The 23,418-nt window shown below is 42.9% G+C and overlaps 1 protein-coding gene and 1 long non-coding RNA gene across 7 annotated transcripts; both read right to left on the minus strand.

Annotated features, from left to right (window-relative positions):
- Window positions 1–1,091: 1,091 nt before the first annotated feature.
- LOC147608909 (uncharacterized) lies at window positions 1,092–1,437 on the minus strand. The gene is made up of 2 exons (XR_015264409.1): window positions 1,298–1,437; window positions 1,092–1,186 (listed from the first exon to the last, which is right to left on the minus strand). It is a non-coding gene; the product is annotated as an uncharacterized LOC147608909 (long non-coding RNA).
- Window positions 1,438–1,561: 124 nt separating this feature from the next.
- LOC147608910 (squamosa promoter-binding-like protein 16) lies at window positions 1,562–18,856 on the minus strand. Of its 6 annotated transcripts, none has more exons than XM_086788823.1 (13): window positions 18,777–18,856; window positions 18,440–18,668; window positions 17,385–17,473; window positions 16,519–17,268; window positions 16,211–16,383; window positions 4,473–5,284; window positions 4,314–4,388; window positions 4,060–4,167; window positions 3,807–3,924; window positions 3,599–3,734; window positions 3,317–3,503; window positions 2,454–3,065; window positions 1,562–2,374 (listed from the first exon to the last, which is right to left on the minus strand). In XM_086788823.1, exons 4-13 carry the CDS (start codon window positions 17,238–17,240, stop codon window positions 1,901–1,903), a joined length of 3,417 nt encoding a protein of 1,138 aa, XP_086644949.1. In that variant the 5' UTR covers window positions 17,241–17,268; window positions 17,385–17,473; window positions 18,440–18,668; window positions 18,777–18,856; the 3' UTR covers window positions 1,562–1,900. The 6 variants fall into 6 exon arrangements, with proteins under 6 accessions (XP_086644949.1, XP_086644946.1, XP_086644947.1 ...); XM_086788820.1 differs by having other exon boundaries at window positions 17,385–17,516; XM_086788821.1 differs by lacking the exon at window positions 18,777–18,856 and having other exon boundaries at window positions 18,440–18,774.
- Between the last annotated feature and the right edge of the window lie 4,562 nt (window positions 18,857–23,418).

The following is a 23,418-nucleotide window of genomic DNA, read 5'->3' on the forward strand; positions in this document are numbered from 1 at the left end:
CTCTCCAACTCTGCAACCATGACACCTTGCAACTTACTCCTGGTTCAAGTCTCCTTCATTCATATGCTTGGACTCACATGCCTTGTTATGCCACTCGTAAAACACAACCTCATTTGCATTGCTAAAGTAGAATTTAGCTACATTTAGTGCCCTTAAACTAGGGCCTCTACCCTATGTGTCCTCTCTTGTCATCATAATCCAAGTTAGACAACAAACATCACCTCTAAAAAAACCTCTTAAACACAATTAGCACAAAATGCTTAATGCTCGTGTTTCTTAGGACACAATGTAGAAGCCATTTTACACAATGGTCAAAAAGAGTCATCAAACAAAAGGGCATTCAAGTATACACACAACAGGATGATAGTCACCACATGAGGGTAGCAACTATGGTACTTGTACGAAAATGTGAGATGTGGCAGCTAGCTTGACTAATGAATTAAATAAAAGGAATGTGTTTGGACCTAATGGAAAGGTCTTTGGAAGTATTGCCTCTCCAACTCTGCAACCATGACACCTTGCAACTTACTCCTGGTTCAAGTCTCCTTCATTCATATGCTTGGACTCACATGCCTTGTTATGCAACTCGTAAAACGCAACCTCATTTGTATTGCTAAAGTAGAATTTAGCTACATTTAGTGCCCTTAAACTAGGGCCTCTACCCTATGTGTCCTCTCTTGTCATCATAAGCCAAGTTAGACAACAAACATCACCTCTAAAAAAACCTCTTAAACACAATTAGCACAAAATGCTTAATGCTCGTGTTTCTAAGGACACAATGTAGAAGCCATTATACACAATGGTCGAAAAGAGTCATCAAACAAAAGGGAATTCAAGTATACACACAACAGGATGATAGTCACCACATGAGGGTAGCAGCTATGGTACTTGTACGAAAATTTCTTTCAACCATTAGGCTGAAAGTACTTAAAAGCTTGTAGATACTTTGAACCTACGATCATTCAATTCGATCAATGCTTCTAACAAATCGCCTTGAAGCAAACATAGAGATGGATTAACGACTTGTTGGTTAGGACTTAATTTCATACCTAACATGGACCTAGCATAACATTGATGTTGACCATAATACCTTTGAAGAATGACAATGGACTTGTGATGTCCTTGTACCATATATTTAATGTTTACAACTTTCCTTCTGAGCTTTGCTATGAGGCACCACTCCACTCTGCCACCACACACACCAGGGCACTCAAAGGGATGGTGTGATCGTACTCCATGCATACTTGGCAGCAAGATTCAAATAGTTGGGGACAACACACAGAAACGGAGCTTGTACCCTTGGTCCAAGACAGATGGTTATAACCACAATGCATGTCTCCACCAGACCAGTATCCATACAATCACCGATGAAACCACCACCACCTGCAAATGCTTTGAACTGACGATCATTGTCACAAACAAAACAAGACTATAAAATTATGCTGTTCCCTTGGAAGGTTTAAGATTGATACGTGAGCATTTCCTTACAAGCAGACTTGCGCATACAATTTGTAATATCTACAGGAACATTTCCTTCTTCGAAACAGATTCAGACACTCACTTAACCTTCAAAAAGGCATGTCAATAAATAAGCTAACTCAAAAACTGAACAATCCCAATCAGGAGAGCATAATAATGCTTATGCAAATGTGATTACCTCTTTTGACAAACCTCAATTCATCAACTTATCGACATCTCATCAAAGTGTTTTTAATCAGTACAGCAGTGAGCTATGATATCCCAAAGATGTCATACCAACCCCCCTCCCCAAATCAGTGTCTGTTCGACGTTGTTAGAGAAAGAAAGAGGGTATCATAAGACCTTACCATCACTCTTATGTATGTAGCTCTTCAATGGCACAAGCCCCCCTTAGCATTTGTTTCCTGTTGCGATTTTGCCTTCAAATGAAGCCAAACATGACGGACTCCCACACAAATGGACCTTGCACAAAGTTAACACTAGGAGGGCCCTTCATCAATAACCCTACACACACACACACTGCTGCAATGGTAAGCATTGACAACACGAAGGGACGGAATGTAGATCCTGCATTTAAACCACGAACTCTGAGAGGAAGGTTTTGGGTTAGTAGCATTTCTCTGCCCTTGCAAGTACAGTGCTGTATTTGCTTGGCCAAGGGCACCTTTCTTGGTGAAGATGGGAAGTTTGACTTGATGTCCTCACCACCAATACTGAGGGCCAAATGTGGGGCCTTTGCATCACTTCCCTTTCTCTCCGCAGCACCCCTGATATCAAGCTTTTGCAGCTTGCTTTGCACCAGTTTCACAGACGCATGATTGCCAGCAGCCAACGCGTACATCAAAGGAGTTTGACCAACCGAATCCTTTGCACTCGTCCATGTCATCGCCCATAACTGCATAACCCCAGAGACAAATCAGCATTAATAGGACCAACAGAAAGGTGGAAACCTGCAGACGCTGGTTAATACGCACCTCTTCTGGAGCATTTGTCAATGCATCCACGACACCATCAGCAGCACGCATGCTAGCAGCAACATGAAGAGGTGTAAGCCCATCATAACTGGGTGTATCAGGCCTGAATATACATCCCTGCTTCAGGTCCGACGAAGCAGCAGCAACAGGAGTAGTATACCCCAGCAAGGACTCCACCATAGCCCTCGAGTTACTTCTAACAGCAACATGTAATAGGTTGGCTTCTGATAAAATCTCAAGAGCCCTTGAATATACATGCTCTGTAGAGTTACCACCTGTACTGAACAGCAGGTCCAAAACCCTCCTTACTACAGCACAACAGCTATGCTCTACGGAGAACCGCAGCAACCATCTGTATCTTGCAGGTGAGAATTCTTGTATCCCTGAATCTATGTAATGTACCTTCCACTGAATTCTTTGTAGAAGCCAACCCAGCTCATATAAAAAATGGGTGATGTCTGCTTCTATTTTGCTCGGCCTCGTTGTTTCCAAGGGTCTGTTATTCACACGACTTCTTACGAATTCCTTCTCTAACAAGCTTACTTCTTCACAAATAGGCCTGTCTGCTATGACAATGGGAAAAGTATTTCCCTTAAGCCGGTGTCCCTCCACCTATTTATTTGAAAAAAAAAAACAGGTAAATCTCTTAAAACAGCTAAAATTAAGCAAGAAACAGTTACATTGTTAATGAATGAATGCACGCACACACATGCACGCACACAATTTACATATATGCATACATACATTTCAATAACATGCACAAATATGCACACATGCACGTGCACGTGTGCGTGGATGTGTGTATGTGTACATGCATATTTATAACATGTGTGCATGCATGCACAACAATCAAATCCACTTGCCTCGATAAAACTATGCCCCATATTATTGAAAGGTCCCACACAAAAGGTGGCAGCTTGTTCTTGCTGTGTATCAAGCCCTGCAAGAGGCATCCCTCTTTCCTCGTCTCTATCCCTTTTTCTCTCCCGAAAACTGGTGGACAATGCTAATTCCTTGTCTATACACTTCCCTTCATATGCACATACGACTCTGAAAAATCCAAGCACAATAAAAAGAGATATAAGAAGTGTTCATAGAACACAAGAAACAGCACAATTGAAGAAACTTGAAGCCACCTTCCTTACTTTGTGCCAGGAACCTTCAGGTTGTGACCTTTTAGGATAAGATCTGCGTTTTCTCCCACCACTATGGCAAATGGTTGAACTAAAACCAAATTTGGTGTCTGCAGTGGTTTGGGATTCACGTTCGGGTACACCTTTCCTGGTTTGACATGCAAAACATTTCACTTAAACACCCAGAAAGTACACTGCACTCATAAGAAGACTAACCTACCTTCAATAATGAAAGCACTGGCCTCCCCTAAATGCACAAGCATCCGCCCTTTACGCCAAAAACCTCCATCTGGGCTCTGCACCAGCTTGTACAAGCTCCCCTCAATATTTCTACATAACTGCAAACTGGTATCAAGTTAAGATGACATTGATTCACATATTAGAGACTACGGTACACTCAACATGGAAGTGATCCAATTTGGGTACATAAGAAACATTAACTTGTGAAGCATCGGCAACAATGGATCATGTACCTTCTCCCAGGCATGGACTGGCATCCGTAGAAAAACTGAAAGTATGATACAGCCGGGTCTGATGTAGCCCTCCATTTCAGAAGGCAGATGGTCCAACCATTCGAGCATCTGGAGAACAAGAAAAAACAACCGTGTTCAAAGGACAGAAGTGCATCTCATGCCCCTTCGGGGCAATGGCCACTTGAGCAAGGGCACCTGTCAACTCTAAAAGTGCCATCTGAACTTCAATCCTTTTGAAGCATCAAAAGAATTACCTGTTTTCGCAGTGAAGAAGGCAAATCTGAAGGGCCCCTGTCAAAGATCTTAAACCAGAGCTGAAATGTATGTTCCTGTATATCAAAGACATCCATCAAATATCAATAGGAACACAAAAATCCAGCACAAAAATGCTCTTGAATTAAAGAATAGGATACCTGTTTGTCAAGGTCAGAATCTGAAGAGTGATCTGACCCCAAGACTGTTGTCTTGAGTTGTTCCGGGGATGGACTTTGGTTATCTGGACGGACACACATAGCACCTTTAGCCTGTATTTCTCCAGCTGTTTGAAATTTTCTGCCAGACACCATCAATGATGCGCTGTGATAGTTTTTGTTTTGATCATTCAAGTGCCTTTTATCGAGCTGGATATGGCTCTCATTCATACCTCCTCTTTGAGCATAATCAATGTGAATCCGTTCATCCATGGACTCTCCATTAGAGTCATTTGATTTATCACTGCACATAGGGGACATGATGGGCTCTCTAGCCAGCCTCGGGTGCTCAGTTGCGCTTGCAACGGCAAGAGAACCCAGTTGCTCCCCAGTAGAGTGCCTGGAGTAAGCATCCTGTTTTGCACCAGCAGGTGTGCCTAATGAATTCATGAAAGACTCTGGTTGCTTTCCCATTTCTTGTATAGAAACAGGCCCACCATGGCCCATATTCCCGTTATTTTTCTGCTGTAATTGTGACAGAGATGATAGCAGTGCATTGGACAAAGCTGAAATTGGAGTGTCGGCAGGCAATCCTACGACTGGTAAGTTACAAGCAAGTGCGGGGTTAGAAAGCAGTAAATTGCTCAGAAGTTGTGACTTGGCGATCACATTCACGAGATCATTGGGTGGTGCACCTCCCACTACCCTAGATTTGCTTTCTGCATCTCCGACAGCTGCTCTTGCATTCAAAAGGGTCTGTAGGAGAGCATCTCCCCCGTTCAGCACCCGAAGCAGCCTTTCCAGCTCATCCTTTCCTGCCAAAAAAAAGATCATGTTGAAAGCCCGTTTGATCAAGGGACAAAGGCTCAAGTGACTGAAATTTAGAGATGCACTACGGCAACTTGTGATGGTGCCAACAGGCAATGACCTACAAGAATGACAGGCTTGGAAGAACACCAGCAATGCATAAAATGGAGATGGACTGCCAGATGGCAGATTCTGGCATGGGGAGAACGTGTGCAGTTTTGGGGCCTGTTTGGAGGGCTTTGGACAGCCCTAGAGCAGCCTCAGCCAGGTGCCCAGAGGCCAGGCCATGGACCGGGTATGTTGTCACATGAATGCTAACAGCACAAGACTTAATAAGATTTATATTAATGCTAAACTAATGATGATTGATGCTAATCAAACAAATCTTGCACTTTGCAAGCACAAAGTAGACAAGACATGTGAACCTCATCTACTGTATATTCCAAAGATGAATATGTATCGCCTCTCTTTACAATCCAACAGCTCTACATACTTTTGCTCATAGAGCACCATATCTGCCCGCACATCTACAAACTGCTGATGGCTGCTTCCGTACTATGTCGTCTCTGTCTGTACGGGCCTGAACTTATTACTTGTACCTGCACGTAGCTGCTCCAAACAGCTGTTCAACCATGTCCTATTGTGCTAATGTTGTACCTGCCATACTGCCTTTGCCTACGAGTACTTGGCTATGCTACTCTGTACCTTCTGTACTGCACCTGCAAGTCTGTGGACCTGCTGAACTTATTTGGGATCATTCGTGTGCTACGGTACCAATATATGTACCAGCTGACCCTTCTATTAATTGCATATGGTCTTTGGAATGTTGTACGTGGAAGGCAGTATTTTTGGATTAAAGGCTTGATTCTTAGGGAAGAGCAATACCCATGTCAGGTAGATGTTTTTATATGGTTTTATGGGGCATTGGATTATACCCAATTGTATTTGATTCATGTTATTGGCATATATACTTAGATAATCCAGTTTGTCCGAATCCCGGAAACCTCCAAAGCTTGCAATGAAAATAAAGATACCTTTCGACGGGGGTTGGCCCATCCCGACCCTAGTGTGGTGTCCATTGTGCAAGTTTATATTTTCAACTTCATATGGATATGGCCAATGGCTATGTTATTTATGAGCATGATGCAACTGACATGGTGTAACCACCTGTATTTTAAAATGTAATATTTAATTACATTAATACTCCAGCCTTTTAAAACCCCCGTCGGAGTTACATTGGTATCGAAGCCTATCTTCCATCCAAATGGTTTAGAAGACCAACCAGTTTGGGGTAAAAGTTGGCTATTAGTGTAGTTAAGCTGCATTAAGGCCAACCATCAAAGTTTTGGATCAGTTATGCTTCAAGAGTAAGAGACTATCTTGGTATGGACAAACCATGTACAAGGAAGTTGTCAAAAGTTGATATATCACACATTGGAGCAATGTCTTGTTTGCTTTTGCCTAGGAGACATGTTCACCACACGGAAGGCAACTCTGACTCTATTTCAGAAGCTAAGTATTGCAATCAGATTTTATTATAAATTTTGCAAAGTTCATCTACTTGCTTCATTTTATCGGAAATTGTGTCTTTGAACATCTAACCCCTGTATGCTGTTTGACTTGAGATTGTTTCATGGAAACACTGCTAAAGGCTGAGAAGCTTGATATATATGATACCAAGGATTATGGACAATGATTATGGAGCAAATTTTGCCCAAGGATCTATATATATGACAATTATCATTGGAATTCTCAAGCTCTATGGCTTTATGGATATATAACTTGTCGGATTTCTCATCAAGAAGTTTCCATGGACATTATGTCGGATATTACTTGCGAACCCAAGCATGGAGTTACATATCTCAGCTTATTTGAAAGATGTATGTTTGGGAATATGGATTTATGGCTCCCTTTACTAGGATAAGTATGTTTATGGCTCCCTTTATTGGGAAATGCATTGGATTTATGGAATACATGATATCTCATGGATTGAGGATTTTCTACGGACGGTTTTACACATCTTCCCATATGGAGTAACAGTTGCGCATGCAGCACCCACTTGAAAGATAGTGGATAACATTGTAGAGTCAACACCCACTTGAAAGATGGGATAGTGTCATAGACTCGGCACCCACTTGAGAGATAGAGGGAAGTAGTGTTGTGTCACTAGCCTGAACATTTTTCAATATGAAAGGGGTCTAATGGACTCCATGACGTCTAAATATTTGGAAAGTACAAGCTGGGAATGGGGAATTATCCTAGAATACAAAGGATCATACTCCTAAAATCTAGGAGGGTTACTATTTTTGGCCTGACTTTGATGGAAATTCCGTTCACGTCCTTACGTCTAGAATTGAGCAAATGGGGAGACATGCCTAAGCACATTTCATAGAAGATCTACCAATTAGGATATTTTTAAAGGTAAAGATTATGGGAGAACCCATTTCTTAGATTGGGACATGTGGCAAGAAAGTGGATCAAGGTGAGACAAGTGGCCTCACACTTGTCAGAACGTGGATCAAAGTAGGACAAGTGGCCTCACACTTGTCACAAGTCTTTTGTGGAACCATGGGCCCTCCGGAAGTTACATATCGAGGGAATGCATTCGGCACCCACTTGAAAGACAGTAGTACGTACCCACTTGAAAGAAATTCGGGTAGTGTTGAGGTCTTTGATTCTACATTGGTCAAATCTGGCCTTTGTCATTCTGATATATGGAATATACATATATATGGTTGTTAACCGGTTCTGGACAACTCTTTTCAAAAGATAGGGGAGATGTCACCAGTCTCGTGCCATAGGCCCTTTGCAATTTGCATACAAGCTTTGGGAATGGAGGATAGTCAAATACAAGTTGTGATGGGCACTTGCAGTGTCCATGGGACAAGACTATGGACAAGTGAAAAGCTTTGTCTGCGTGGAAACACACCCCCGTGGGCCCCTGTGGACATTCGAGGCATTAAGCATGTGAACAAAGGCTTATGGACAGGTGTATTTGTTGGGCATTCACACTTTCATAATATGGGTAGTCAGTTTTAAAAAGAGGATTACTTGGGTGCCATGTAAATAAAGCATTTCACACATATTGGGCTGGTTTTTAACAAAAGGGAGGCCAAGACATGTTTATTGGTAAGAAATGGTCGTGAGATTATAGGACGATATATTTTGAGCATCTTTTTGGTATATGCCCACGTGTGGGTGCTGGCTCTTCAGTGCATCCACGTAACCCTTCTACGTGGGGGTTTATCAAGAGATTCTCTAAGGTTGGAACACCTTTGTAAAGATGGCCAACTACTTTGACACTCTCTCTTTCTCTCTCGTTTGTACACCCAATCGTCTCTCTTTACAGTCCGACACCTCTCCGTACTTTTTCTCGAGCCTTGCACAGCACCATATCTGCCCATACATCTACAAACTGCTCCATACTATGATGCCATATCTCTCTGTACAGGCCTCTGCACATACCTGCTCCAAACAGCTGTACAGCCATGTACTATTTGTCTTCAATTGTGCTGCAGTTGTACCCACCATACTGCCTTTGCCCATGAGTACTTGGTTACAGCATCTGCAAGTGTGTGGACGTACCTGCTGAATCTATTTGCGATTGTTCATGTGCAGCTGTACAAATATATGTACCTACCGACCCTTCTATTAATTGCATGGTCTTTGAAATGTTGTACATGGAAGGCAGTGTTTTTGGATTAAAGGCTTGATTCTTGGGGAAGATCAACACCCATGTCAGGTAGATGTTTTTATATGGTTTTATGGGGCATTGGATTATTACCCATTTGTATGTACCTCAATAATCCGGTTTGCCCAAACCTAGGATACCCCCAAAGCTTGAAATGGAAATAAAGATTTATGTTAGTTTTGAGCATGGTCTAATTAAAATGGTGTACACACCTGTGCTTTAAAATGTATTGTTTAATTACATTAATAGTCATAGCGTATAGTGTCCTTTCACATTTGATATCCAAGGGGAAAAACCACATGGGAAAAGTGCCCTTGGTTAAGCCCTGTTCACACATAGCACTACCATAAATGAGCATATGCCTACAAATCCCCCCTGTAGTGGAAGTGTGAACCTGTACAAGGTAGCAGATCACTCGTTGTATGAGAGTAAGCCCAAAGCTTTGTGGAAAGCTTCAAACTTTTCTCGAAGTAAAGCCTTTGTGAATAGATCTGCAACATTATCCTGTGTAGGGTAGTAAGATAAACTGATCTCCCCTGCATGTAGCCTCTCTCTCTGACATAGTGATAATGAATCTCAATGTACTTGGTACGTGCATGAAATACTGGATTTCATGCCACGGCCATAGCACTCTGGCTATCAGTGAGAATGGTGGTGGGTGTCTGCTGACACTCACGAAGATCAACCAATAGTCTCCTCAACCATACACAATCTACTGTAGCTGTGAAGACTGCCCTGTACTCAAGCTCACAAGTAGATGTGGCAACAGTGGGTTGCTTTTTACTCAACCAAGATATGCATGAACTGCCAAGAAAAAAACAATTCCCACTGGTGGATTGCCTGGTGTCATAATCACCAGCCCAATCTGAATCACTGTATACATAAAGCTGCAAGCTGTCCCCCCGGGATAGAACAAACCAAGATCCAGGGTACCCTTAAGATAACGAAAAATGCGTTTGACTACTTGCCAATGCTTTGTGCCTGGGCTGTGCATGAATTTGCTCAACAAAGACACCCCAAAAGATATGTCTGGCCTCGTGTTACACAAGTAAATGAGGCATCCCACTGCCTGGCTGTAAATGCCGGCCTCAAAAGGCTCTCCAATATCATGCATAGTAAGCCGTACACCTGGTTCTACCGGAGTAGAAATGGGCTTACATTCAACCATGTGAAACCTTTTTAGCAAACTTTTTATGTACTTAGTTTGTTGCTTAACAATGCCATCATCTGTATGCATAAACTGTATTCCGAGATAGTAGTGTAAAGTCCCCAAATCTCACATATCATATTCAGCTTTCAAATCAGTTTTGAAATCTGAAATTTGTGCTTTGCTAGTACCTGTAATGAGCATGTCATCTACATACAAGATGACTATGAGAATATCGGCATCGGTTTTCTTCACATACAATGTGCATTCAGCTGGACTATTCACATAACCTTGGCTGGTTAGATGAGCATGTATCTTATCATACCAAGCTCTTGGAGCTTGCTTTAACCCATACAATGCTTTGTGTAACCTGCATACTTTATGTTCCTCACCAAGAACTACAAAACCAATGGGCTGATTTACATATACTTCCTCCTGTAAATCCCCATTTAAGAATGCAGTTTTGATATCCAATTGATGCACTATCCATCCTTTATGTGCAGCCAATGCAATCACTGATCTTATTGTGGTCATTCTCGAAGTAGGAGCAAAAGTTTCTTCATAATCTATTCCCTTTTTCTGGGAGTAGCCTTTAGCCACAAGTCTGGCTTTGTACCTGTCAATAGTACCATCAGACTTTCTTTTGACTTTGTACACCCACTTTGTTCCAATGACATGCTTGCCTTTAGGTAATTCCACAAGATCCCATGTATTGTTCTTCATGATAGAGAAATTTCAGCTTGCATAGCTTGCAACCAATGCTCATTCTCATGTGCTTCTTCATAAGAAGAAGACTCTTCTGAATCAAAGAGGCCACCCATTGCTAATGCAGACTCCCCACAATGTATATTCAAGGCATGGCTGGAACTAGCCCTTGTTCTACCTGTGAGTGGAGCTGCAAGTTTGCTTTCTTGCAAAGTTTTCAGCAACCATCTTGGCACTGACTTGGCTGTGTCTATGGCTGTTCGCTCTTCCCTGACAAGATCTTCCACTTCTTCCATAGAAGGGGGCTGAATGGCTGGCTGTTCCACATGTTCTACATGAGGATTTTCTTGTGTAGGGGCTGGCTGATCTGAATCCCCCCTAATTGCAATGGGTAAAAGTCCTTTAAACATGTCCTGTATGCATGTATCATTGCTTTTATACAAGCTGTACATGGGCTGTTCTGAATTTTCAGCAAATACCACATCTCTACTTACAAACATCCTTCGTGTAGTTGGATTATAAAGACGGTAACCTTTGCTCTCATTGCTGTAGCCCACAAAAATGCATTTCATTGCTTTGTCATCTAGCTTTGTTCGGAGTTGTTCTGGCACATGTGCATATGCCAAACACCCAAATGTACGCATATAGTCCACTGTTGGCTTTCGGCTATACCAAGCCTCAAATGGTGTTATGGTTTTTAACGCTTTTGTTGGACACCTGTTCAACACATGAGTTGCACACATTATAGCTTCCATCCAAAATTTGTGAGGCAACTTTTGTGCTTTCACCATGCATCTTGCCATCTCCATGAGAGATCTATTTTTCCTTTCAACTACACCATTCTACTGCGGTGTATAAGGCACAGTACATTGGTGTTTGATGCCCTTTTGAAGCATATAATCCTTGAATGCATTTGAGATGTATTCTCCACCTCTATCGGAGCGGAGTGTTTGGACTTTACATCCACACATATTTTCAACCATTGCTACAAAGTGTCGAAAGCATGTAAACACATCTACTTTCGCTTTCAAGGGGTAAGCCCAAGCAAACCTGGAGTAGTCATCGATGAATGTGACGAAGTAAAGATGCCCCCCTATGGATGGTGTGTCCGCATTGGACCACATACATCACTATGTATGAGCTGTAATTTACTTTCAGCTCTAACAGAGCTATCTTTGGGGAATGGTTTTCGTTGCATCTTTCCCAAAATACACCCCTCACATACATGTCTTGGTGGAGACTCAAGAGGCGGCATATTATCAACCATATGATGCTTCTGCAAAAGCATCAAACTCTGAAAATTTACATGCCCAAAACGAGCATGCCATAGCTCTGCATCATGCATAGCAGGAGTGTGGGCAGCCACTGTATTTGCATCATAAGTACGCTTGTCATAGCTGTCCAACTTATACAAGCCTTTGTATCGTGTTCCAGAAGTGACTATTTCATAACCCTTTGATGGGTCTTTTACCAAGCACTTCCCATCTTCAAATTCAACCTTTAAACCTTGGTCGTTTATGGCTGAGACGGAGAGCAGATTTTTCTTTATCTCTCGAACATACAATACATTTTTCATACAAATATTGGCACCATTGGCTGCAATAAGTATGACATTACTGGATATGTGGTATGATCTGCACATGATACAGTGCGGCCATTTGAAGCATAAACCAAGTGCTGAAATACATCTTTGCATGAAGTGATGTGGCTCGAAGCACCACTATCAAAATACCATGATGCATTCTATCTGTCAGATGCAATGCAAGACATATCAGTGAGACTGAAGTACTTGGTGTGTCACTAGTGCATGTGACCAAAAAAGTGTACTCTTCTTAGATTACATTAGCTGATTGCTGTGCTTTGTCATCAGAAGAGTCTGCTATTGCATTGCCTGCTTCTTTCCTTTTCTCTTTTGCAATCCGCTTCCTACATTCACTGATGTAGTGTCCAGGCTTATGGCAGTAGTGACATTTGCCCTTCTTTTTGGGCTTGTTTGCATCCCCTTTGTCAGACTTTTCACTACCAGAAGAGGGCTGTCCATGACCAGCCTTGCTAGACTGTTGTCCCCCATGCTTAAAGCTCTTTGCTTTACCCTTATCCTTGGCTGTAAATGCCTTGTCTCCACCACGGTTGCTCGATAAGTTTGCTCTTGTTTGCAAGAGTAAACCCACCAGCTCTTCAAAAGTGACGGGATCACCACCTCCTCTCATCAAGAGGTTGAGAGAGGTGTGAAAGCCCAAGTAGGAAGGTGGTAAAGAATGAAGAGTGTTGGTGACCATCTGTCTATCTGGGATAACCTCATCAATGTTGAGCAATTGTTCCTGCAAATCTTTCACTTTGGTGAGATGATCTGCCATGGAGTCACCCTCATCCATAGAAAGAAGATCCAATTGTCTCTTCAAGTAGGCAACTCTTGCCTCGTTGCATACCTGATACATTGCTTCCAATGTGTCCCATGCAAGCGTCGATGTCTTGCAAGAACGAATGTGCGGAATAATAGTCCTTTTCACTGAAAGGACTATCAATGACATGGCCTGTGCATCTCTAGAGTCCCATCTCTTCTGCTCTTGTGTGGGAGCAAGTTCTACATCAGGAGCTCTTTGAGCACCTCCCCTTTGAGGCGTGGCTGGCTGTATGGTAAGTGGGCGTGTGTCATCACCACACACGATGCCCCAAAGCCCTTTGGCTACCAGCAAATTACGGATCATGAAACTTCAGAGGGAGTAGTTAGATCCATCCAACTTGTCCTCCTGGGTGAGCACACCAAATATATATGTAGCATTCTGTGCCATGTCAACAAAATATACCTGCAAGCAAACCAAGCACCAATGTGCACTGCCAGGCAACCAAATGTCCTGTGCAAATGTATGCCTGCAAACCAAAGCAAGTGTAAACCTGCACCAAATTATCCAATTACACACAATGTGTATACATACGCGACAAATCACAGCTGTAATGCCCAATAACATGCTCCAATCAGAAAAGCCCCAATTTTTATGCACTCCAATTGCTCCAATGTGCATTTAATTGGCCAATTTTCACAAAAGCCCCAATTTTTTACAACTGAAATAGGCTCAATTTGCTGATTTTGACCTCAATGTTGAAAACCCCCAAATTCCAAACCAAACAAAGTGAATGGCACCACCTGCAATTTTTCTGGCAGAGGGCATGAATTTTGTTTGAATCTGACCTGCCTTGAAATGGCTGCAAAATTTGTATTTGTATTTGAATAACAATGTGTACAAAGAATACCTTTGGGCATGAGGACGCAGGCGTGCAAAGGCGCAAGTGTTAGGCGGGGAGCACACAAGCGCATATGTTGACGGGCCAACAGCGAGGCGCACGCGTTAGGCGGGGAGCACACATGCGCATATGTTGACGGGCCAATAGGGAGGTGCAGCCGTTGGAGGGAGCCGCCGGAGCTGTAGAGTCAACGAGGAGGAGCACACGGGGTCCTCGTACGTGGTAGAGCAGACGGTCCAGGCGGAGGCGGTAGGCGCAGGGCGAGCACGGAGGTCGCAGGCAAGCCGCCGGGAGGCTGGAACGGGCTTGAGTCGTCGGCCTGGGCACGGCGCGGCTATTGCCGGCCGGAACGGGCTTGAGTCGTCGACCTGGGCACGTGCGGAGCTCAGAGCAACGACGGAGACGGACTTGAGTCGTCGGCCTGGGCACGGCACGGCTATTGCCGGCCGGAACGGAGCAGCGACGGAGGCGGAGGCGCTCTTGGGCGGCGGCGGTTCTGGGCGCACTAGCGCCACCGCGACTGGAGAGGGAGGTGCCGCCCACGGGCTGAGCGGCGACGGTGGGCTCCCCACTAGTGCCGCCGGCTTCTGGTGGCCGGAAGGAGCAGCGACGGAACCGTCAGACGAAAGCGCCGACGACAGAATTTCGCAGGGAACTCTACAAGCGGTGGTGCAGGTTTTCTTCCAGGGGCAGAATTCCAGGGCCAGCTCCCTGCTCTGATACCAATTGTTGGTGTTGGACTCACACACAAACCTGCACATTAGGGTTAGGTACAGGGTAGAGAAGCTCACACACAGAAATAAGAGAGAGAGAGAGAGAGAGAGAGAGAGAGAGAGAGAGAGAGAGCCAAAAGTGTGGTATCCACAAAATGCAAGTCAACCCTTACATGTGTGCCACATCCATATAATATAGAAGTATAAAATATTATATGTAGAGTGTCCTTTCACATTTGATATCCAAGGGAAAAAACCACATGGGAAAAAGTGCCCTTGGTTAAGCCCTGTTCACACATAGCAGTACCATAAGTGAGCATATGCCTACAATCCCATACTTAACTTCCGCAATATGGGAAGACTATTGCCCTTGCTGCCTTTATCAAGGTGTTGCATCAAGGAAAAGCACTCAATGACTGGACATCCACACATAGCTAGACACTAACAATTTTCTACGCATAGAAAAGATAAAAGATCTTTTGGAGCATTCTTTCCAGAATAGATGTTGGGTTGTAGCATACATGCCATCCAGAACACCAAAGAAAGGAATATAAGAGCATACACATATTAAAAAGCCTATGCCATATTGACTATAAAAGTATACCAACAACTCCCAAAGCATGTTTCAAAGAAACATGAACCATCCCAATGTGGCACTGCTGCTCTTGGAACATCATCAAATATCTCAATAGCCTATGCTATACCGACTAAAAAAGTGCAACAACAGCTTCCAAAGCACATTCTGAATAGGAAATCCAAGCCACTATCATCACTTGAGCTCCTTGCAGCATAGTAACACGAAATGGCCATTTCCAGCCAAAAATGCAAGAACACCATTTCTCGAGTCGGCGTTTTTCTGTTTATTATATCCCAATCCTATCAAAATTTCCCCGGCAAGTTTTTCCTTCCAAGTCTTGATTTTTTCCAATTTTCCTCGCCATCTCCTCCAGATTTTGATCCATCCCGTGTTTCTCCTCTATTCTCTGGACTTTTTCCCTCATTTCTATTTAATTTTACAAAGTTTACCATTCAAAGATAATATATAAAGTTAAAGACTTGCCATTTCCTAGTTTTAGGCCAAATCTGTTGGATAGACATCAACCGATTTCCATTTCATGCAACTATGCCTTGCAAGCAAAGCCAACTCCCCTTGAGAGGGGTGAGCCCTTTAATGAATGTTTAGGCAGTGGGTTGCCCATCCCCATGGCATGATCGCTCTTGGCACAACGACATGGAAAATCCACCAAGGACAATCTAAGAATACTGCATGAGCCCTTCATATTGTGGCCATGCAATTGAAAGAATTGTCATGCCAAGGACCATGAAAGAGGCAGACACTTGTAATTAGGTGAAGCATGTCCAGTTCGTTAGGTCAAAAGAAGAAAAAAAAAGTGCAACAGAGAGAATACACCAAGAATAGGTATTGCAAACCCACCTTGGAGTTGTTCTAATGGATTGATGATCCTTGACAGAGAATTTTGATCTGCCAAGAGACATGCTAAAGCTGCAGCTGCATCTGGCTGAGTTTTCCTTCTACGCCGGTTATGACCTGCCAACCGTCTTCGACAGCTTCTTCGATCATCATCAAATTCTTGTAACAAGTGAAATCTGCAAAAGGTAGTTGATTTAAAAACAAAATGTCTTTTTTGAGTCTCTGTGTGCGTGCGTGCGTGCGTGCGTGCGTGATTTGAAGCATGTGAAAGAACTTATAACTGTTCGCCTTATTGTTGCCTCAAATGCTACCTGCTACACTGCTGACAAAACCGTTGCATTATCCGGGACACTGGAGCTTTTGAAGCTTTTGCATGGAACTCACAAACTTTATGCCGTCTGTGATAATCTTTCGCGTTCTGCAAGTCTGCTGTGCAGTTGTCAACCTGACACCGTGGCTGCTGAGTTTCTGGTGGAGAATGCCGGCTTCTTTTCACATTCTGGGAAAGTTCATCCATCCCCCACGAGTGACCATTCCCACCAAGCTTTAAAGCCAAGAGACCATCATCATCGTCTGTTGCCGATCTGTTATTATTGAGCCCAAGTTCGAGCAAAGTAGGTTCATCGAGTGCCCGGTTCACTTCAGATTTGTCCAAAGGAGATGAAGATTTATACTTGGAGCCTTGTGCCTGTTGTGGGCAACCTCCTCCATGTGGATTGTTTCCATTCGCTGTCTGTTGTGCTGTAAACAAGAAGCTGTCCCACTCCCACGAATCCTTCCAATTCCTCGAGCCAGAAGCATCCACATTTCCCACATCTAGTTGTGAGAGATTTTCCCGTGTCAACGGCAATTGATGAGGAATTGTTGACTCATCTGCTAAAGGAAAACTTGGCCTGCCAGCTAGATGTGACTGGGGCGTGCCTGGGGGCAAATTGCTGAGACTTTGACCTGGGAAAAACTCATGTTGAATGGGCCAAAACTGCATGATTGGACCATCCTCACTTCTATACTGTAGCCCTTGTACTTTCTCCATTGGATCTCCTCAGCATCTGCTAATGTGACTGCAGAACACAGCATATAAAATCATTTATAACACAACTTGAGGGAGCGTCCCAACAGGCAGCAGCTGCTGCAACAGGCTGTAAATTGTTTAACACTCCTGAACGCTTAAGAATACCTTTAAAAGTTGCAAGCGCTATGGCCTAAATACTGTATGGCAATCTCAGGTAACTGCCAGTCTCTTATGCGATGAACTGATCTGGAACCCTGGAAAGAAGTAACCCCCTAATCAGTGCTGCGGCTGTGCACTCTGCAAAAACAGGAATCTGAGAGTTACAATACAACGAGCCATGGACATAATGCCTACATAGTTGCGTATGTCATTAGAGGTAGTAGGAACAAATAAAAGAGCCCAAAATAAAACCGCCCCCCCCCCCCCCCAAAAAAAAACACTAATAATTAGTGGGCATCCAAATGTTATGGTCCATAAAGTGAGATGTAAGATGAACTCACCCTGCAAAATGGGGGCCATGAAGAGACCTCCGGGGGAGACCCAGCTATGGCTGATGGTAGAGAAAGGTCATGCAGGAGGTTAAGGGAGGCATTAGGAAAGGCAAAGAGGGTGAAGTTGCACACGTGAGGGTGGATCAGAGAAAAGGTAAATTTAGCGGGCTGAGGTGGGTGGGATGGAGGTGAAAGGGGGCTTCTGATAATCTGGAAAAACGGGGGATTTGGGCCGGGAAGGGGGGGGGGGGGGGGGTAAAGCTTTGTGGGTAGTTCTGGAATTGGGCACTTATGAGGAAAAACACAGAGGCACCAACAAGCAAGGGAGGGAGAGGGAAGCGGGGAAGAGAGAGAGAGAAAGAGAAAGAGAGAGAGAGAGAGAGAGAGAGAGAGAGAGGACAAAAGGATTCTCCTCGTAGTGCAGGACCCAGGTGAAAAAAAAAGGGCGTGGGGGAGGGGGGGGGGGGGGGAGGGAGATTATTAGATGCAGCTTTCAGGCAGAGAGAGAGAGAGAGCGAGAGAGAGAGAGAGAGAGAGAGAGGGTACTCTATTGTTGTAAATGGGCCAGACAAATTGTACGACAAAGAGAGAGAGCACGTGGACCCTATGGGCAGGTAGGGTGTCCATCTCTGTGCAGAAAGAAAGCAAGAGAGAGACTCGGTCTGTGTGTGTGTGTGTGTGTGTGTGTGTGAGAGAGAGAGAGAGAGAGAGAGAGAGAAGCACTACTACCTCTGCGATCATGATGGAAAATGCGCCTGCTTGCACGCCATAGCCGATGCCACCCAGATCTTCTGTCCTGTCTCTCCCCACCGCGTACATCGATATTTGATTCTTGCTTTTCTATAGCTCGTTGCAGTACTCCTTCTCAATTGCTGCTGCATCTTTTTTCACCTTTACCATGGGGCAGTACGTACCACTACCAGATGCTTCAATACCTGTGCCCTACAAGGGACTGCAGCTGCACCAACGACAATTCAAAGCAAGCTCACGACCTCTTGCTGTGGGTGAAAAACCGTGCGAAGAAAGATCAAAGAAGGGTTGGAGTTGCCGTCCAGCTTTTGCCCACCTGTGTGCATCAATCAGTCATGCAAGCTGGACACTGCCTGCGTGAATCAATCAAGCATAAAAGGCAACAATTTTGCCCTACGCCTTGAGTGCATCTAGTCAAACTCTACAGTATCATCCTCCAATGAAAGCTTGACATGTCATGTCCATGTCCATGTGTGTATATGTGTATGTCTACATATGTGTGTGTGTGAGATTTGAATCTGCAGCAATTGGATGACTCCCCATGATGCCCCATTTTGGTTTGCACATCCACACATAGCCCCAAGCCCTTAGCACACTTTTTGACCTATCCCTCCACACAACGTCATGCCCTACCTACCTCTCCACAACACAACGTTATGCCTCATAAATCCTTCCTTTTTTCTCATTCTTTACAAACCCCCTCTTTGTAGTGTCCACTATATCCTCCCTTCAATGTTCACACATGCCAATAGCGCACTCCTCGTCGTGCACATCGCATACTCTATATCCCCCCTTCAATGTTCACACATGCCAATAGCACACTCCTCGTGCACATCGCATACTCCTCACGCTTGGGGAGTTGGATGATCAAGATTGTCAGCTATGATGTAATGGGGACCAACGAAGAGCTAGATGGCCTAGATTGCATGGCTATGAATGAAACCCTCATTGATATTTGACCTTCAGTTTATTTTAGAAGAATGAGTTTTATTCTAGAAGGATAAGTTTTTCGTGTACAATAGTTTCAATCCCAATCTATGGTATTAATAGCTTTTCGGTGGTAAAAACTAGTTAACTTCATGGATTGTTTGAGCATTTAGCAAAATTATTAGTTATAAGGCCCTTTACTGACTACTAACAGTGTATAATTTCGTGGCCACCCAAAGCTCATGGTGGATAGGTATTGACCAATGGTTTGTCAAATGGATTCATAAAACCTAAGCTATATACATCATGAAATTCTAAAGCAAACATGTCATTATAAGTACATGGGCCAAATCCATCCTCACTACTTAAAACTTAGTCTTAAGCCACATGTCAAACCTCTTGTTCGTGAAAAATCAAGATTCAATGTTAGGTTAGTAGCAAATTTTGAGAATTAACATTTAAAAATAAAAGACAGGGTTTACAAAATTACACAATTTAGGGGTATAAATGTTTTTGACCACCAACGAAAAAAAAATATCTTTCTCATCTAAAGTTAAACGGGTGTAAAATGTTTTTAACTTGTATATATTATATTTGCATGTTTTTTCAATTTTACGTTCTAAGACTTAAGTATCAATGCAAGAGAGGAAGGCCCGTGGGTGGTTATTGGGCCATGTCTATAAAATTAATGGCATGGCCGCTTGGTCAGTGATGAGGATATTTCTTCTCTCTCTCTCTCTCTCTCTCTCTCTCTCTCTCTCTCTCTCTCTCTCTCTCTCTCTCTCTCTCTCTTGAATGTTTCAATTTGCAGAAGGTTTTTGAAGACATAATTTTGTAGTTGAAGGGTTTACTTCTTCTAATATGGAAATAAATTTTAATTTTTTCATTTATGCAAAAGGTTGAAATATATTTGTTGTGTGGTCAAACCCAAACTCTTAAAGTCAAGTTCACTTTCTAGCGTCTAAAGTCTATCGAATCAAGGGTTACACCTTTCTCCCATGGATGGACTAGGTCGAAAATTGACACCCAAAACTTGAGTTGATTGCCTTATGTGTTCAATTTGCAACTCTGTGGCTCAAATATATAGATCAAAAGCCACTCCTTTTATTGAGGTGATGCCATTTCAAAATTGGGTGTCATTTTCACATCTAACAAAGCTCTCAAAGTCGATGGGGTCCTTCCTCGCTATAAACCATTAAAAGTAACATTTTTCTAAGATGTTCATAGTGATTCTCCAATAGCATGTAGGGGCCATTCCTCTTGGGTGTCTATCTCACAATAACTCTTAAGGACCTGAGGTTGCTTATTTCCCACATGCCCTTGAAATGCATGTATGTGGTAGGTGAGTTGGCATTCAAAATAACCAGGTTCATGGATCCCTTTTTTTGTTCACTATCATATAATTAACAAGGTTCATGAACTCTATTGAGCAAATTGTCTAAAGCCCCAAAGATAATCATTATATAAATCAATTTCTTGTTTCAATAACGGTGGAGTATTACTCTTTTGCCCTGTGGATGCAAGTTCAAGTCAACTTAACCCCCCCATTCACACATAAGGTGTGGGATTAAAATAATGAAACAAACCCTTCTTGTTTTTTTTATTTAAAAAAATCTTGTTTCGATAAGTATTTAAATTAATTACACACTTTGATATTGTTCTTTTCACTCATGTCATGTGGAACACATGACCGAAGCAGATCCCTTCAAATGGATGATAGCGAAAATAGCCTAATGATAGCGAAAATAGCCTAATGATAAAGCATTACTCCTCTACCTTGTGGACACGAGTTCAAGCCAACTCCTCCCCCCACCTCTCACACCTTAAAGCATCAGATTAAAGTGTTGAAACAAACCCCTCTCACAAAATTTCTTTTTAAAAAAATATTGTTTCAATAAGCATTTAATTGCACAATTTGGTATTAACTCCCCTTTTTCGTCATTCCATGTGGCAAAAGTAGATCCCTTAAAATGGATGACTAACCACCCCACTAGGATTGATTTATTACAAGTGTTTTACCCAGTTTGATATATTTTACATGTAAAATTCCAAAAAATATGTTAAATGGTGTTCCAAATGTTTAAATCTAAATTTTGAGAGACCCCCCCCCCCCCCCCCCCCGCAACCTCCACCCCATTTCATTGCAAACTTTAGTTGCTCTCCACTTTTGTTAGCATAAATGCACAATTCCTTAGCAAAAAATAACTATCCCTTCTTTCCCAAATTTGCTTATGCTAGATGGCTAGCTCTTAGTAGAGGGAGTAGAGGGCACCTAGCAAGGTAGGGGTGACAGAAAGTTGGAGGCAACACCAACACGACAAAAGGCTAGTAACTTTAATAGCCACCATGCTAGAGGAAGTGGTGATGGAAATTATGGGCCATGAGATAGAGGTAAGTAGTGGAAGCATAGGCATAAGAGGGAAAGAAGAGGGAAAGGCAATGGTTATAGTACATGTGGTGAGAGCAAAGAGGGAGGAGACAAGGGTGGCAACACAAGCAATGGGACACAAAGGCCGACACACACCGTCCCCCCACCCTCAGCATGCACAAAGCCTATTAAGTTGGAGGTCAATCTTGATAAAGACAATTAATCTTTTGTTGTCGACTTTGATTATTGTTGTTATATTGTACTAGTGTTGGTTTCAAACCCAAGACCCATAAGAGCTACTACTTACTAAGTGTACATGATTACTGTTGTTATACTGTACTAGTGTTGGTTTCAAACCCAAGACCCATAAGAGCTACTACTTACTAAGTGTACATGAGCTATTAGTGTTTGGTTAGTGGGTAGTCTTAGTTCATTGTTGTAGTAGTTACTTAGTCATAGTCTTCATTCATAATAGTTAAGTTTTTAAGTTACTTAGTCATAGTCTTTGTTCATAGTAGTTAAGTTTTTTAAGTTACTTAGTCATAGTCTTTGTTCATATTAGTTAAGTTTTAAGTTTTTAAGTTTTTACATATGGCATTCACATATGAAGTAGGTGCAAAGGTTTCTTCATAGTCAATCCCTTGCTTTTGGGAATACCCCTTTGTGAGTAGCGTTGCCTTGTAGCAATTAATGCTACCATTTAATTTACATTTAAGCTTGTAAACCCACTTAGGGCCTATGGCACACTTGCTTAACGGGCAAGTCACATAACTCCCAAGTGCCATTTTTATGAATAGAATTTATTTTCAATTACACGGCATCCATCCAATTCTTATTTTTTGAAGAAACAAGCTCCTCATTGCATGCTGCACCTTTGTGAGTAATCAATAAAATAGCCCTGTGCATAGTGAGTAGTTGATCTTATTCTACCAAAAAGAGGAGCAGGGATGACTTCAAACCTTTCTCTCAAAAGAGCTTTTGTAAGTAAATCTGCTACATTATCCTATGTAGACATATACACCATGTCGATCTCTCGAGTATAAAGCCTTTCTCTCATGTGATGATAATGCATCTCAATGTCCTTGGTACGAGCACGTGAAAAATTGGATTCCTATCATGTAGCCTGTAATGGCATGTGAGAGCTCGATCGGATGCGGAGCCCAAATGCCGGGATGCAGACGATGAGTGCATTTGAGATCTAGGGGTGACGGTACCTCAATCAGAGCACTGGCTAGCTATAGAGCTAGGCAACCGAGTGACTGGAGAATTGGATGGCCACGCTAATGTGGACGGTAAGCCACATATTAGTGGGAGGTGTGTGTAACCACACCAATCTTATCCTCTAATGTTGACTGGTGACTAGAGCTCCATGCCCTTCTCGGCTATGGCAATGTCACATTAGTATTAAAGCTGGCATTGTTCTCTCTTTCGCTCCTGTATACCCGTGGTGCTCTCTCTGTTGTTCTTTCTTTGCGTGTGAAACGGCCCCCGAAAAGATAAAGTTTCTAACCTTTGATTTCGAATGGTTCTCCCTCTCTCATTTTTCTATGTAGAAATAATTTATGTGTGTTTTGAGAAGACTAGTGGCATCACTTGTCTCCGACGAGCAAGAGTATTCTTGCATGCATAAAAACACAGACTCGTCCTCATGGGAAGAGGAGAG

Source organism: Cibotium barometz, chromosome 52 (assembly GCF_041138505.1).
Source record: "Cibotium barometz isolate CiBa-2024 chromosome 52, ASM4113850v1, whole genome shotgun sequence".
In the NCBI taxonomy this organism is placed as follows: domain Eukaryota; kingdom Viridiplantae; phylum Streptophyta; class Polypodiopsida; order Cyatheales; family Cibotiaceae; genus Cibotium; species Cibotium barometz.